Raw genomic sequence first — 17,503 nt, forward strand, 5'->3', positions numbered from 1 at the left:
GTGGCACGCGAGCTCAGTAGTTGTGGCGCACGGGCTTAGTTGCTCCGCAGCATGTGGGATCTTCCCGGACCAGGGATCAAACCTGTGTCCCCTGCATTGGCAGGCAGATTCTCAACCACTGCACCACCAGGGATGCCCCTTAAGTAGTGGTTATAATACAACAGTCACACCCATTGTGACAGGGGTGGCCCAGGCGCATCACCTGATGAGGCGCAGCTGGCCATGCTGAGTGGGGAGAGGGCTGCAGGGGTTCAAGGCCCAGGTCTGGCCCTTAGAGGAGGGGTCAGAGGCTGGCAGAGAGCAGACAGAGAAAGTGCAGTTGGCACCAGAGTCAGACCCATCCCCTGCTCCATAAAATGTTCCTAACTGGGACCTGATTGCAGACAGAGAACACACTCAGGGACCACCATGGGTTCTGTTTGCAGCTCTGGAGCCAAGCATCCTCATCTCTGCTCTTCTGGCCCCAGCTGCAGATCCCAAGCATGGGGACCAAGCCAGAAAATGCCGCCCACCCAAGACGGCATTTCCCCCCAGAGACATCAAGGGACCCACATTTCCAGAGTTCCTCCAGGCACAGAGCAATATGCCTACACAGGCATGACATGCACTTGGGTAAGCCTCCCAGCAGCCTTTCAAGGAGATGCCAGCCTCTGCTCCCATTTAAAGACAACTGTGGCTTGGAAGGGTTAGATGCTGCAGAATCCACACCCAAATTTGCTCAAGTGTGAAGCCATACCTTTTCACTCTGTTTGCATGCTAGAATCAGATGTAGCTGAAATATCAGCCAGGGGTCTAAGGGACCTCCCTACATTATCTGGTTAAAATTATATGATGGAAGATGCACAAGTCTAAGATGTGCAAGTCTAAGTCACGTTCCCTTATAGGGGGACAGGTCACTCTCATCTCCAGCTTGATGTCTTGTGACAAGGGGTTGGCATCACAAATCTTTGTTGACTTAAACATTCATTTATTCATTCTTTGAGCAAATATTTGTTGAGCACCTCCTGGCCATGATATGAAGCACTACAGACCCAACAGGGAAGAAGATAGACAAGGTCCCTGGGCTGACAGAGCCAGCATTCCAGGGTGTGTGGGGAGCCAGGTGAGCACGGAAGAGACAAAAAGTAAACAAACAACAATGATGAAAGACTGTAATAAGGGTTATGTATCGGTTATGTGTTACTGCCTAACAAACACTCCTAGACATATGGCTTAGACAACCATCATTTATTTCCTCCCAATTCTGCAATTTAGGCCAGACTCAGCTGGGCAGTTCTTTTGCTGGTCTTGCCTGAGATCATTGGTAGCCTCAGCTGTTATCGGGTGGCTTGACTGGGGGTGGGGTGGCTGGAGGGTTTCAGCTGGCCTCACCAGTGTCTTCTCTCTCTCCATGTAGTCTCTCATTATCCAACAGTCTACCTGATGGCTTCCTTACATGGTGGCCAGAGGGTTTCAAGAGGGCAAAGGCAGAGCTGCAAGGCCATTTGGGGCCCAGGCTTTGGAACCAGTGCTATGTCACTTCTGCCACTTTCTATTGGCAAAGCGAGTCTGCAGACCAGCCCAGATTCAGGAGATGGGAAAATTAACTCCCCCTTTTTTTGTGGGAGCAGCTGCAAAATGATATGGCCATGTTTTTCAATTTACTCCAGGCTAGGAGAGGCATACCAGGTGCTGAGGTAGGGCAGAAGTCAGAAATCAGGCCCATAGACATTATTTGCTTGGTCTCAACAGTGTTACACTTAAAAAAAAAAAAAAGCAAATTAACTTTCAATGCAGAAACCAGAGCATTTCGTGCAAAACTCCAGATTGTCCAGCTTCTTGGGAAAAAAACAGAAGTTCTGGCAACACCTGGCCAGCATTCCCACATGGCAGCAGACTATTTGCTGAGCGGTGGCTGCCGCCACCAGATGGGTGTCAAAGTTCTCACCTCTCCCTGCTGATTTCTAACCCTGAGGCTGAGCGTCTGTGGCCAGTTAGGACTCTTCAGCTATTGTGGTTCTGACAGTAGAGCTAAGGAGGAAAGTGAAACATTGCTCCTACCTGTGGAAAAAACAGTAGACCGAGAAGAGCCCACGTTTGGTTATTTGTATTGTGTATGTCATTCATATTTGCATAGAATCAGCAGTTCGTTCTTTACACCTCTGCTTCACTTCGGAAGCTTTTAGACCCTTTTGGCATCTTCCACCCTTCTGATACAGAGTTGGAGGAGAGGAGCAGGGAAGTTCTCCATAAAGACAAGCCATTGATGCTGTACCTGAAGGATGAGAAGCCAGGATGAGTGAAGGGAGGGGGCACAGCATGTGCCAATGCCCTGTGGTCACAGAGGGCCCCTGGGGCTGAAGGGTGAGGTGTCAAGTGGCACAGAATGAAGCTGGAGCCGTGGGCAGGGGCCCCCTTGCAGTGGTTCAGAGGCCACGGCATGGTCGGGTTTCATTCTCAAGGCAGTGGGACAGCAGCAAAGGGCTTTTAAGCTGGGGAGTAACATGGTGGGATGTCCAGAGACTGAGAGAACAGATGGTAGGGGGCTAGGATTTGGGGGATGGGTTTTTATAGAAGTTGAGCGGGATTGGCAGAGAACACTGGTGAAGACAAGAGGGTCTGTCTGTCAAGACTCCTGTCTGTCTGAAGGAAGCCTGGGTAAAGTGAGGCCTCCAGCGACTCAGGTGGCCCAGGGCCTTCTGCTGTAGCCTCTGTAGGGTAGGAAGTTTGAGTGGCTTAGACCTTGAGGAGTAGGACCGGCAAGCTCTGGCCAACGAAAGCCTTGGCCAACTCTGGAAGCAGACGCATCGTTTCCAAGATGGAAAGAAGTCTGGGAGATGGGTGGGTCTCAGCTCTGGCTGAATATTAGAGTCACCTGGGTCCTATTCCTGGGCCCCTCCAGACTAATCAAGGTTGAACTCCTGGAGGGTGGGGTTGTATGAGTTTCCTATGGCTGCTGTAACAAACCACCATGAACTGAATGGCTTCAAACAACACACATTTATTATCTCGCAGTTCTGGAGGTCAGAAGTCCAACACTGGTCTCACTGAGCTCAAATCAAGGTATCACAGGACTCTCTTCCTTCTGGAGGCTCCAGGGCAGAATCAGTTTCCTTCCTTTTTCCGACTTCTAGAGGCCGCCCACATTCCTTGGCCTGCGGCCCTGCGTCACTCTAATCTCTGCTTCTGTTGTCACCTCTTCTCTTTGGTCCTCCTGCCTCCCTATTATAAGAACCCCTGTCATGACACGGGGCCCACCTGGATAGCCCAGGGTCATCTCCCAGCTCAAATCCTTAACTCAGTCACACCTGCAAAGTCCCTTTTGCCACATCAGGTCACAGATTCTCTGGTTCAGGGATTAGGACATCGAGGTATCTGGGGGCCGGGGGAGCATTGTTCCGTTAACCACAGGAGTTAAGGTATCTCAGGGTTTCTTCTGCAGAGAACGCTGAAAGGGAGGGCCCTGAGCACAGCTGGCTCTTCTGGCCGTGTCTCCAGGCTGGGTGCTGTGTGGACCCATCAGAGTGGGGACAGTGTTAGTGCAGTCCCCCTGTGTTCTGTCTGCTGACAAAGAGAGACAGCATAAAGGCGAAAGGACAGTTGTAGGAAGAACCTGGGCACGGGTATCAGATAGACCTGGGTCCAAATGCCAGCTCTGCCTCAGACCAGCCACGTGACTGGGAGCAAGTGACTCAAATGGCTTGTGACCTTCCTGCCTGTTAGGGGAGGGTCACGATGATCTCTTAGGAATGCTGTGAGGATAACTGGCAGCAAAGGACCCACCACTGTATGGCAGGTGTCCAATGGATGCTGTCCCCCCAAAGTCCCTGGGCAGCTTAAAGGATGGGGGGAAGGCAGCTAAGGGGCGCCGACACCCCAGGCAGGTGATACCCCCTCTTCCTCCCAGCTGCAGTGGGGAAACACAGCAGTGGCAGCGATGGAGAATCTGGCCGAGCTGGAATTGTTAGTCAGTTTCCCCTTTCCTGGCCATAGCTGATAAGTATATCCTGCTGGATAAAAATACATCCACCCTTACGGTAAGATTCCCAGGCTGGGAATTCTCCGAGCACCCCGCCTCCAGCCTTGGGGATCGCAAGTTGCCTTTCCCTGTAAACATTTTAGGAGTGGCTGTGGTTCCTGGGCGAAGGGTCCGGCAGCCCTGCCACACTCTGGGACGGGGCGGACGCTGCTGCTGCCTCTGGGGAAGCAGCAGGCCAGGCTGGGCCGTGGTGCAGGGCACCCTGTTAGTAAGTGGCAGTGCCGACAGAGCCGAGAGGCAAGAGCCCTGTGACCAGCACGGGGCCTTGCCGTGTGCCGGTCGGGGTTTGGTACCACGTGGTAGCCCCTTCGGCTCGCACCATGTCGCCAGGATGGTCCCGTTGTCCCTGAGGCACAGGGGGTAAGGAACTACGCCAAGGAAGCGTTGGTGGTGGAGACTGGATCTGAACTCAGCTGTCTGGTATTTAACAGGTAGACTGGCTCCTGCTGAATCGAATTTAGAAAAGCTGTTCAGATTTTCAGTTTCCTGATGGTGAGGAAGAGGTCTGTGGATCACCCCAGACGCCAGCTGACACACTCACAGGTGGCAGACCTCGCACACCAGACACGTGGCACTCCCGCCCGGGGCCATCTACAGTACACAGCACTGGGGGTAGGAAAGTGGATTCCCATTTCCTCAATCTTCCCAAAGACCCAGCATCTAGTGTTGATCATTTTTCTGATTTGTTCCCTATATTTGATCCCTCACCCTTTTTTTTGAGGTGAACTTCACATAACACAAACCATTTGAAAGTGTGCAATTCGGTGGCATTCAGTACTTTCACTACGTCGTGCAAGCATTTCTATCTTTTTCCAAAACATGTTCTTCACCTGAAGGGAAACCCCGGGCCCATGAGCAGTTGCTCCCCGTTCCTCTCTCCCTCCAGGCCCTGGCAACCATGAATCTACTTTTGGTCTCTAGGGATTTGTCTTTTCTGGACGTTTTGTATAAATGGAATCATAGAATACATGGTGTTTTGTGACTGGCTTCTTTCACCTGGCGTGTTTTCAAGGTTCATTCATGTTGGAGCATGTATCAGCGCTTCGTTCCTTTTTACGGCTGTATAGTATTCCACTGTATGAACAGGCCACGTGGTGTGTATCCATTCATCTCTTGGTGGACATGTGGGTTGTCTCCACCTATCGGCTAATGTGAGCAGTGCTGCTGTGAACATTGGTTTGAGCCCCTGTCTTCATCTTTCCTGGGTATATACGCCTGAGAGTGGAAGTGCTGGGTCACGTGGTAACTCTCTTCAACTTGCTGAGGAAACGCCAAATGGCCCCCCATAGCGGTTGCACCATTTTCCATTCCCACCAGCAGTACACGAGGGTTCCAATTTCTCTACACCCTCAGCAATACTCGCTATTTTCTGTAGCTGTTGTTTCACGATAGCCATCCTAGTGTGTGCGAACCGCTTATCCTTCACTGCGAAAGTGGAGCTGAGATACCACGCAGCCCCACCTCCACAGATCCAGCTGAGAAAGTGGATTCCCAAGGTCATCCTAGAACTCAAACCCTCTGCAGCCCTGGGGGCGACTTTATTAGCAGGGAATGCGCTGCACGCAGAGAAAGATCCTTGGGTGAAAATGGACTGGGGCCAGTGGAGGCCACTGACACAGCTCTTGGAAAAAATTCGTGGGGACAACGAGGGTCATGCCCTACTCACACCGAACTTTCAGAAGCTGCTCCAAAACCTAACAGGCAGTGACATTAATGAACTCCTCAAGTTCTCCACAAAGCTACAGGTTTCTTCTACAACAAAACAACAACAACACACACACACACACACACACATACACCCCCTCACTCAAAGTTGGTTTTAGTTTTTGTTTTGTTTTTTTTACATTTATTTATTTATTTATTTTTGGCTGCGTTGGGCCTTCGTTGCTGCACGCGGGCTGTCTCTAGTTGCGGCGAGCGGGGGCTACTATTCGTTGCGGTGCACAGGCTTCTCATTGCGGTGGCTTCTCTTGTTGTGGAGCACCAGCTCTAGGCTTGCGGGCTCAGTAGTTGTGGCACTCAGGCTCAGTAGTTGTGGCTTGCGGGCTCTAGAGCGCAGGCTCAGTAGTTGTGGCGCACGGACTTAGTTGCGCCGCGGCATGTGGGATCTTCCAGGACCAGGGCTTGAACCTGTGTCCCCAGCACTGGCAGGCAGATTCTTAACCACTGCGCCACCAGTGAAGTCCGGTCTTGGTTTTTAAAAAAAATACCTTGGCTCTCATCAGCTTCTATTCCAGCTGAAAAAATGGTGGCGGCAACAGCAACGAACCTCCTATTTCAGCTCCCATCGAGGAAGTCTTCCCTGACTGACCCCTTCGGCCACAAAACTGTTTGATTTTCCATCCTTGGCCATTAAGCAAACACATGAGCAGCTTTCAAGAAGGTCTGTGCCCTTTCCAGAAAGACAGGCTGTTGGTCTGCCTGGCCTTGAATCCAGCTGTGCCCTCCCACCACTGAGCCTGAGTTTTGGCCAAGTGATAACTTCTATGGGCCTCAGTTTTCTCTGCTGTAAAATGGGTTGTTGTGAGGATGAAGTGAGTTAACACGTGAGGTGCTTAAAGCAGCCCCTGGCACACAGTTGGTCAAAACAAGATACGTGTCACTCTCTGAAGCCAGCAACAGTATCAGGAAGGTGACACGGTCAACCCCCATTGTCCCATCTCCACCTGCATCAAAACTGGCAAAGCGCCCCTCCCCCCCACCTACAACAGGCAATCTGGGGTATATTCTTCCAGAACTGGGTTCCTTTGCAGGGCAGGCTTTGAGCAGACTGACATCTCAGGTACTGTAGACATAAAAGGGACCTGGCAATGATCTGGTCCAGGGTTTTATATATAACAAGGAATTATGTCCTTGCCCTCCAGACAAGGAAATCCAGTGACTTAAGTCTCATTTTAGAGACAAGAAACGGAGGCTCTGGGAGGGCAGAGACTGCTAAGGTTTCCCAAGGGTGAGTGGGCACAGCCAGGACCCCTCGGAGCTGCTGGTGGAGGCCTGGGCATCGCAGGGCCGGGCTTCAGGCTCCGACAGCTCCGACTACACCCTTCCGCAGCCAGCCAACTTGGACACTGGTTTCTGGCCAAGTCTTTGTTTAAAGAAAGGGTTCCACAGCAACCTTCCCACCCCCCAAAGATAAAAAGGCTGGCAGACCACTGGACCATAGAACCTTCTCGCTATTATGGAAGGTGGAAAGAATTTAAAACCAACTTCCAGACCTACCTGACACTATGCTGTACGACTGAAGAGGAATATTCCATTTCTTCTTCTTTCCAGGTGACTTCAGGAGTGATTCTGGCAGACTTCATGTACGTAACTTTGACATTACTGGGAGAGTCTCTCTTTGCCCCATGTCTTCGGTGGAGATCTGCCTGTGACATTTTTCAGGACCCCTGGTCTTTGTAGCTTTGTAGTCTCTGGGCATGAGAGCAAGAAGAAATTACAGAGAATTCTGTTTGTCAGAGACAGAATTCTCCAACATATAACTAGACCGTTGAGGTCAGGATCCTCTATTCCTCGTAAGTCTAATTTCGTTCTCTCTTCCAAGGAAAGTAAATTTGAAACTGTCTTTTGGGGGAGTCAGAACGGGGACTTATTCTGATAAGGGATGGAAGACACCAAGGCAATGACTGTGGAGTGTGGTGAAGGAGTGTATCTTACACTGTGAGCCAGGATCCAGGGAGCTGACACCCAAACTGTTTAAGATGTGGTGTAAAAAAGGTAATTTTCCACTCAGACGTCAAGCCAAGCTGTATAGACAACGCTAATTTAGTGGGAACCACTGTAAAAATCAGAACCCATTACAATGCCTTCCCCATCAAATTGTTTTATTAGGTTAATTAAACAGCTTAAAGACGATTCGTTTGTTCGGTACCCTTCTACAAAATATTTCAAGTTTTAAATGAACTTCCAATACATAAAACAAAATTACTTTACCATAGACAAATTTCAGATCAAAATACAACACTCTGTTTCTGTTTTCTTACAGTTATAAAACCCAGTCAATACAAACTACATAAAAAAGATAAAACACTTTCACTGATCCTTGGTACAAGAGAACAGCACGACTGCAGTATGTTCCCAAAGCATAAATCCTGTGCTCGTGAAACGGGGTGACCCCGTAGTTACCCCACAATAAACCAAAGCTGGTAAACAAAGTGCGTGCTACTTAATTTTAAGAAAGTTAACATAGCCTCTTTGCATCAGTATTACTTGTAAACCATAAAGCAACTTTGTAAGAAAGGTTACTAATTCAAAATTACTTCAACTTCACTAAAATTTCATACCAGCAACGGAATAGAAAACTACTCCACAGAACAAATGAATACACTTGTACCACAGGATGTTTGAGACGTGACGTTTCAATGAAATCACATTAGCACAATTTCTCTGCTATCCTACTGAATTCGGGGAGGATAATTCTACAAGTTGCAACTTCCCAGTACTTGAAATATTTTGAACTTTCCATAGCATGTCTTTTGTCTAGCTTATGTATATTTCATTGCAAATCTCTGGTTTTTTCGGTAGTAGGTCTTTCTTTAAAGATCGAGATACCTCATCTGAACACACGTAACTCTCATCTGAATACACGTCTAAGTAGACTGACTGCTCAACTTGGAATCTTACCAGATAATAAAAGCTGCAGGATTTAAATTAAAAACTCTTCTGTATGTACCATGTCAGAAAATATAGATATGTTAATTAAACAAAGACTTGCGTTTAAGAGGATGGATTTTGATATGGTATTTTGGGAATCTGGTATTCATGGACTTGGCTTTATGGTATTAAAAGCATCAAAATGACAAAACAAGAGTGTGCTGAAAACTGGTTCTTGACAAGGGCGACTGTCACATATGGCGGCTGGTGCCGCACAGGCAACCAGGCCACAGGAGTGTCGCTGGTTGTTCTGCCGGACCAGGGCCCACTGTGAAGATCAGCCCTGAGTCTGGGAAAGTCAAACTGAATTTATGGCCCTGTTTCAAGGAGTTCCCTTGGTAGTCTTCTCTCACAGCGGAAGACTGGGATCGGTGAGAGAAAACGAATGAATCTACACGTTTTAGAATGAGTGATGGATGGACCCCATTCACAGATAGGTACGAGCGTCTCTGTCACCAGGAACATACAGTGTGGAAATGAAGTCTGCCAGAGCCTGCTTGAGGTACTTCTACAATAGTTTCTGATGAGGATGGGAGGGAAGGGGTGGAGGAGGGAGGTGCTTTTGTTAAATCCACTGATCACTCCCAGCTCTGCTGAATCAAGTACAGAACGGGCCGCGACAGGTGTTCAAAAAGTTCTGCCGAAAACATGATTATTTTTTCATGGTCGTCACAATTCACAAGTGGTATGACTGAACACAAAACAAGTATCGCTATGTCACTGGCGACTTGAAGGGGTACAGGAATGAGGAACCAAACAAAGGCTGTGTTACAGATGAGTCAAAATGAAAAGAATCCCATCAGCAGAAAAAGCCACTGATATTTAATGAAGCAAGTATTGCTAAAGCGCCTGTGCTTTTCTCAACTAAAGGCTACTTGAGACATTTCCCACCATAAAATCATCTACCCCATGGAACCTGGCTGATCTCTGTTTTCACGTAGAACTTGAATTTTGAGGTCCCCTATAGGAAAACAAAGCTGTAAACCCACCGACACTGAAGGTTTGTTTTTAAGCTGATGATACATACCCTTTTGCCCCACGTACAAGATCCTACGTAATTTTATACAGAGCATAGAGTCCAATTCAATGAGCATATGCTTAGATTAACAAGAATACATTTACTTTCTGGAGTGTTTTCTGAAGCAAAAATTCCTTTTGAAAAAAATACGTAAAGATGGTCTCTCTCTTACTGTAAATGAGGAATTCTAATTTCCGATCCTATTCACAATTTGGAGTGCAGTGTGTTTTTAATCAGAGCTAAATAAGAGAAAAGGACGAGGCGGAGCCCGCACGGTGCCTGGCAGCTGGGTGCTGGCATCTGGGGCCCCTGCTCCTGGCTCAGACAGGAGCCCTGAGAACCTCCGGTGCAGGTGTGGAAGGTGAGGCCGCCCGGGGCCCCGGGGAGGCTGTTCCAGTCTAGCTCCTTAAGGAGCCGCAGAGATGCACTTGGCCATGCCTGGGCGGGAGGCTCTGGGCCCCGCCGGTTCTCAGTGCAAGGAGCAGAGCAGCGCAGACTCTGGGAGCTGCCCGGCCTGGGCGACCGCTCTGGCTCTCTGGCGGCTGAAAGTGCTGGTCACAGAGGCCAGGTGAGGGCTCCCGGAAGCATGCTTTTTCAACACATGTTTTTAGGTTAGCGGTCTGGGGAACCAGAAGCGCGCCCCCCACTCTTTTGGATACATAATTCAAGCAGTTAAAAAACCAGACTGGGAGAGGCCACGGGATGAAAATAGAGGGCAGGTGAGGATGCGATTGCCAAGAAAAGTAGGTAAATAAGGGTACGCTTCAGAACGCAACCAAAATACCTCCTCCCATCTTGACTAAAGTTCCTCAACCGCCCAGAAAGAAGTGCCAACTGCAGGAAGGGCCTATGTCCTGGGAGATCCCACCCGCAGTCTGTGCGGGCACAACGGGACATGGGGAGGAAAGTGAACACTGGTTCAAACAAAGGGTTACCCGTGAGTGAAGACGACCGAGGGGATGGGGAGAAGGCACACACCCGGAGAACAACGCGGAGAGCTCCCTCCCTCGGACCTGGACCTGGACTTGCGTGCCCGTCCCAGCCTCTGCTCAGTCCCTGGGCTTTGGGGCAGGTGGGGTCGGGAGGAGACACAGAGGGGGAGTGGCGCCCCTGCAGCCCCGTCAACCGGGAGGAAGACTGCAGGGGCTTTCATAGGAGAGGGAGGGACAGAACCCGAGAGGAAGCAGGTCCTCTGGAAACGCTTCTCCAGGGATGACGAAGTAACCCATCAGCGAGGTGGCCGTTCCTGGAGCTGGGAGGGGCTGGGAGAGGTCAGCCGACCCAACTCCCCCCGGTGCACGGTCCCCTCGATGGCGTCCCAGGCCCTGCTTAAAAGAGTCCGATTTTTACTTATCAGCTTTCTTAAGTCTACAGAGGTACTGAGGGATTTAGAACAAAGAGTATATAAACAGCAAGAATCACTGTCTAGTTAACAATACGGTTTTAGGGAAATCTCTAGAAGTACGTCTATTTCTGAAGGTTCCGCTGAAGCTGGCTGTAGCCGTGGGCCAGGGGCCGCAATCAGGAGACGGTGAGCGGGCAGAGAGGACGGAGGGGAGGGAGGCGGGGAGAGAGCACACGTCAGGAGGAACAAAGGCCCTTCTCCTCAAAAACAATGTGAAAGCTAAAATACAAACGTTATTTCCCGCCCCCCTCCCCTCCGTTTTTACTAAACTGTTCACAGAACCTCTTGTCTGCAAGGAGCTTTGGAGCCTGTGACAACATCCTGTCACCGTGCAAGACTCCCATGGCTGACACTGTCACACCCGCTAGTCCCAGCTGCAGGGGGGCATCCTTGGGGTGATTCTCAGAGCTGAGCGCTCAGAACCACAGGAGGCACAGATTTCATCACGAGGCAATTCTAGAAAGTTCTAAGAGCGACAGAAACATTCTGCCTCTATAGTTTCTGCCTCTCGGCTTGAGCAAGGCGCTCTGGGGCACACACATCTGCTCCTTCTAAAGCTCCCCCAGCAGGCCAGAGCCTGAGGCCTCCAGAGAGCCCACCAACACGGCTGTCATCCCCCGGGCGGCCTCCCAGGCGCTGGTGCCCGGAGTTGGCAGCTCAGTGCAGTTCCCAGGGCCCATCAATGCAGCATGTGGATGGAACAGACTTCCTCTTCGGGCTACCAGCCCCCCACACAGACAAGGGCACTATTTTTTTAAACAGTTGGCTTATGTTCAAATTATCAATGATTTCCCCCCCACACACACATTTTTTTCTTTCCCTTTCAATTGGGAACTGTCTTCTCTGAACCTAGACATAAGACTATATTTAGCCATGTTATTAGACTGTAAAAAAAGCACTACAGACCCTAACACCCAACACTTTCCTCCGCCGTCTATAGTTTTATACAAGTTACTAGTGAAAACGTTAAAAATGCATACTGCTAGATTACCCCCATCTGTGCTGACACAAGGGCCCGTTCCTATCAACACTGCCTGGGTATTTCTCAGCCCTTTTAAACCTATTTCTACTTCCTTTTCTCAATCACAAAAATATCAAGAATGACTTTATCAAATGTCTTACTGAAGTCAAGATAAGCTGGGTATATCATGTACCACTAAATTCACCAGTCTGTAATCTGAACTGGAAAGGAAGTGATTTTATAAAAGGATTAAGTAGCTCACTTTTGTTATCACTTTGTTAAATAACCCTTCTTTACCTGAAGGTACAGAAGTTCTACACCCACACACACACACACACACACGTAACACACACACACACGTAACACAAAGTTTGTTTGTTTTTAGGTTCCACATAACATCCAAGTTCAGAAAGCATAGTTCAGGTATACTGATCTCAAACAGAGATCTAGAAAACATCCAGTTTATTGGACTAATATAGATTACTACCTTTGATATTTTAGGGAAAAAAGAAAAATTCAACTTCAGGAAAGAGTTTTAAATATTATTAGAGTACTTCATTAGGCAAACCCTGAAATAAGGGATATTTATAACCACTCTAAATATTCTAAACACATATTTTGGGGTGTTTCTGCTGTCTAGAGTTACCTTGAATTGAGGTCTTAGAGAAGTAGGAGGAGAACGGAGTCATGGACCCAGAAAATAAATAATCTTGGAAGTGCAAATATGCATTTACTTGTGTATTGTGGTGGCAGACGTGAGAAAAAAGAAAGCACTAAGGGTGGGGACACTCAGCGAGGGGCGAGAGCTGAGACCACGAGTGACTAGAGGCTGAGACGGGCGGCAATGGCAGCTGAGATCCCAACCACCCCATCTGTGTGCAAGACACCAAGTTCTCACCGTCCTTACTCCACTGATTCCTCACAGCAGCCCTAGCAGGTAAACACCCATCATCTCTTTCTACGGGGTAAAGGGCTTTGAAGCTCACGAAGCAGCCAGCAGCCAGCATCTCCAAACCCACGTGCACCCGGCCCTGAAGCCCACGCGTGCTCACAACCATTGGGTTCACTTGGGACAGTACAGAGGATGCTTACAGATATTTTCCTCAAAACCATTACAATACAAAAGCTTGGGGCTTTAGATGGGTGAACCTCGGTTCTCTTGGAAACCACCTAAGGGAATGCCTCATGGCCGACGGCTAGATCCACCCGAGGAGAACTTTGCCAGAATACTGCTGTCAGGAGCAAGCCCTTTAGTCTAAAAACCACAAGCACATCCATTAAATCTTAATGCACAGGGACAGTTAAGGTTTTAGATCTCACCTGGTATGTAAGTTATTCCTAGTATGCTAGGTTTTTAGGAATGGGCATAACTCTTTTTGGCCATGAAGGGTACTGGGTAATTCCTATAAGAAATCACCCCCGGAATGGAAGGTCTGTCTACGAGAAGTGATGGGCCCCGCAGCTCGCCCTAACTCACCAGCCAGGTAGGCTGACAGATGCTGGCGAGGACAGCACCCACACGTGCCCTGTGCAGTTGGTGCGTAGGGGAGGAAGCTGGGGACATTCCACTGACACACAAAACAAACCCGATCACTCGTGATTTTAAGTGTAATGCAGTTCTATGTTGTTTGGTCAACTCAACCCTGCACTTTCAGAGTTTCATTTTAAAACCCCAGGTTATCAGAACTAAAAGAGAAGAGGAACTTCTTGATGAGCCCTATACTTTCATCAAAATTAAGATTCTTGGGAAACAAATTCATGAAACTACACTTAACAGACCCTTAAACTGCTCCCAATAGCACCTTACAGAATATGAAGAACAGTAGCCCCAAGCATCCAAATCCCAAACACTGGGTCAAATTACAGACAGACAAGATTTCCTGTCTGATCTGAATGACGATGGCAATGAAGCCCTCTATTTTACACAGCAGTGGTGTTTAAATATACTACTTTTCTACATTATGAAAACATAGCCTTGTAAAGACTCTTTAAAGTTCAAGTTGAGTTTCAAGTAATCACTTTGCAGCAGCTCTAGGAGAATTACTGTTCCTCCTGATTAAAAGTGCCTATTAAAAAAAAAAAGCAGTAAAATGGAAACTACGCCTTAGAGAATTGTATTCCTCAAGGCCACTTACTGCTTGTTTCCAGGCTTTTGTTAAAGGACAGAATGTGTTGAATTCTTCTAAACTGGCAGGGGATCAAGCACAACACTACATAATGAGGTAGCCGAGAACAGCGTCTTTCCTATAAACACGAAGAACAAGGGAATAAGTGCATGTGTAATTCTCATCCGATTAAACAGGAAACATGATAAAGCAAACTGTGAACCAAATTCCTCGGTTTAACTTGAAAAAATTTAACCCAAGGTTCTAAGGTACACCTTGTGTGTAATTGATGAGTGAGAGGAATAAAAATAAGGTACTTAAAAAGCTGTACTGACATGCTAAAAATAAAGTTCTAACAAATATAATTCACCAACCAGAAAGAAAGATGAACCTACAGCCACTCGGGATCTGAATTATTTGAAGTGGCCATTCATTTACTTGGGTCACAGGAAGTGGCTAAGCTTTCTCCACGTCATCTTACGCAATGTGTACCCAGACTTCGTGGGCTGTCACCCCCTCCTACCTGCACCTTCTCTAATTCAGATCACAGTGATTTAAGAGTTTACAACAACTTTGTTGGGCCAGGAGGACGTCAATATCAAAAAAAAAAAAAAAAAAATTATAATTAGCCTAAATTTCAGGTGAGTAGCAATTTTAAAAGATTAGTTTTTATCTCAACATGAAAAAGAGAAGGCAACAGACATTTCTCACTAGATAATTATGCAATGTTATTAGATATTTGATTTCATAAGAAAGGGAAGGAGTTTAAAAATCCATTCGCTTAGAGAACTTCAATGATAGAATTGAAAAAGAACTAACTTTCCTAATCAATATGCGTCAGTCCAAAGAATACAGAGTTACATCTGAGCTTCTCACACGTCACATACTGCAGAGACCAAGTTGAGATATGTTTAAAATTAAAATAATAGAATTACCTCTGAAAAAAAATTACAAAAAATTTAGAATTTTTACTAGCCGGTTTGCCAAAAAATAGAGGAAGTCTCCAGTTCAACACCAGGAGGACTCCGCTGCCAGCAGGCAGGATTAACTCACCTGAGTTCACGTTCCCCTCAAATGTGGGCAAGTGGGACATTCCTCACCCTTGTACCATAAACTTCCATCAACCAGCTCTAGGGAATACTTCAGGCATTACTAGAAAGCTAGCAAAATGCTTTCCTCAACATTCTAAGACACAGTATCTTTTCCCTTACTGATTACATGTGGTAAGAAAGGGAAGGATAAATGAAGCTTCAGCTTTTAAAAGTAAAAACAGCTTCTCTCTCAAACACAAACGCTTATGACTTCTGTTCTTACAACTTTAGTAAATTCTTAAATATCCCACAGCTAAATGACAAAGAAAACCAAAGATCTTTTAGTTTATATCTGTGCAACTTGCAAAGAATATGTTTGGGGGTTTAAGTTATACCATAAATGGTTATTATATGATTAAAAATACTTGTATGCCTAAAAAATTAAGTGATATTCTAATACACTGAACAGTGAAATTGATAATCCAAAGACCAGATTCCACTTTTTGGCTTCTACTCACATCTGAAGCGGGGAATGAAGCTGTATCCACTGGGCCTCAAAGGCTGCTTTCTGTCCAATGGAGAGCACTGCACCCATCACAGAGACGTGAGGATCAAAGCAGTACGTTCTGGAAAAGATTTTGAGCCCCATATAAAAAGCAGTGAACAAAACCCAACATTAGATGCGGTAAACGTTATTGGGTGTGCTGAGTACAGGGTCTCAGAAATCCTCCAGAACATATGGAGACCACAGAGCTGTGCGTCACATATAAGTCAGGCACTTTGCACTTTTTATTCTGTACTGGTTTCCCACTCTGTATTATGAGGCCGGCCTATCTGTGTGCAAAGTTTCTCATTTAAAAGCAAGTCCCTTTCAATCCTGTGAAGAACGTCACCTGGATCACAAGGACACTGTATTCATTGGTCATTTATTGACTACCTACTGTGTGCCAAGCACTAGGATTAGCAGAAGACTAAAGTAGGGTTCCTGCCCACAAGGAGTTTACAGTCTAGAGGGAGGGCAGGATTTCATCTGCCTCACTGTGAAGCTCCCCAGAAACCCAAGGAGAATTCTGAGTAGGTGCTCAATCAACCCTGTTGATTAAACCCAGGGCGGGCTTTTCTGTGCCGGCTGGAGTCTCTCCTCTCACGGCTCCAGGCGCAGCCACTGAACCAGAGCAGCCTCACCCTTCCCTTCCCTTCCACAGGGTGCTCTGTACGGGGGTTCCAGCACCTTCAAAACTGATGTGGTGAAAGTGCCACCTCATTCTTTCCCCGGATAATCACATGTCTTCATCTGACCACAGGCAGCCTCCTCTTGAATCAAGAAAGCCAACATTCTGGAAGGTAATACTGCAGTGTTTTTAATGCTCCTCGGAAAACTTTTGGAGATCCCTGGTTTGGTGCAATGAAGCAGGAACACACCAAACTGAACCCCAAAGGACCTAAGCAGCTAACACATTTCTCTAAAAACCTAACTTGCTACCCTGAGTAACTGCAGTGCCACAGCAAAGGAGCCCTGTCTTTACCACATCAATATAAACGATGTATCGCCCATGCATTGCCTAGGGAACTCCTCACTCATAAATGACAAAATGGCACTTCCAAAGCATCACCGAAGAAAGTGCCATCATTAACGTGGTAGTGAAAGATAACAGAACACTTCAAGACAAACAATATGCCTTCCAACATCCCCCAAATACTCTTTTTTGGTGGTTGCACAGTTTGAAAAAAGCCTACCGTCAGCTATCAACTCCTCATAGCAGCAAAAGAACTGATGAATTTAGAAATTTCTTAGGCCAAATCTTTATAACATAGCAACTATGAGTTGGTAAACGCTAACACTGCTTTTAATATGCTAAAGAAAAGAAATGCAAACGCCAAGTAAAACTTACTACAAACTACAAATACATCAATATATACACTCAACATGAGTTTAACACAGTAGTATAAACTGAAGGACCACAGGCTCAAGAATTTATCTGAAGCACCAGGAGACGATAATATATGTAGTTTGGAACGACAATTCCAAAGGTAAACATATACAAACAGACTTACCTAGTCACATCACACACATACACACACACACACACTCTCTCTCACACTTTTACATCTCACAGGATATAAGCACTATCACAAAAAAATTTAAAACTTCATTTTAAATTAAACACTTAAATCTTTGAAAAAAAATCTGTATTTGGATGTGTTAAACAAAGAAACAAACAAACCTACTTTAGACCGTAGCCTAGAAGAAATCCTTTAAATTACTCTAAGCTGAGACAACTTTCCTTCTGTTGGCGGATAATGAAAATAAA

At 46.9% G+C, this 17,503-nt stretch overlaps 1 protein-coding gene across 1 annotated transcript in view; it reads right to left on the bottom strand.

The window, feature by feature from the left end:
- Nucleotides 1–9,853: 9,853 nt before the first annotated feature.
- GAN (gigaxonin) overlaps nucleotides 9,854–17,503 on the bottom strand; it is a 63,840-nt gene continuing 56,190 nt past the window's right edge. Inside the window, exon 10 of the mRNA XM_061173120.1 lies at nucleotides 9,854–11,017. Within this exon, the coding sequence (XP_061029103.1) occupies nucleotides 10,918–11,017 (100 nt within the window). The 3' untranslated portion in view covers nucleotides 9,854–10,917. The remainder of the gene's footprint in view (nucleotides 11,018–17,503) is intronic.

Source organism: Eubalaena glacialis, chromosome 18 (genome assembly GCF_028564815.1).
Source record: "Eubalaena glacialis isolate mEubGla1 chromosome 18, mEubGla1.1.hap2.+ XY, whole genome shotgun sequence".
NCBI lineage: Eukaryota > Metazoa > Chordata > Mammalia > Artiodactyla > Balaenidae > Eubalaena > Eubalaena glacialis.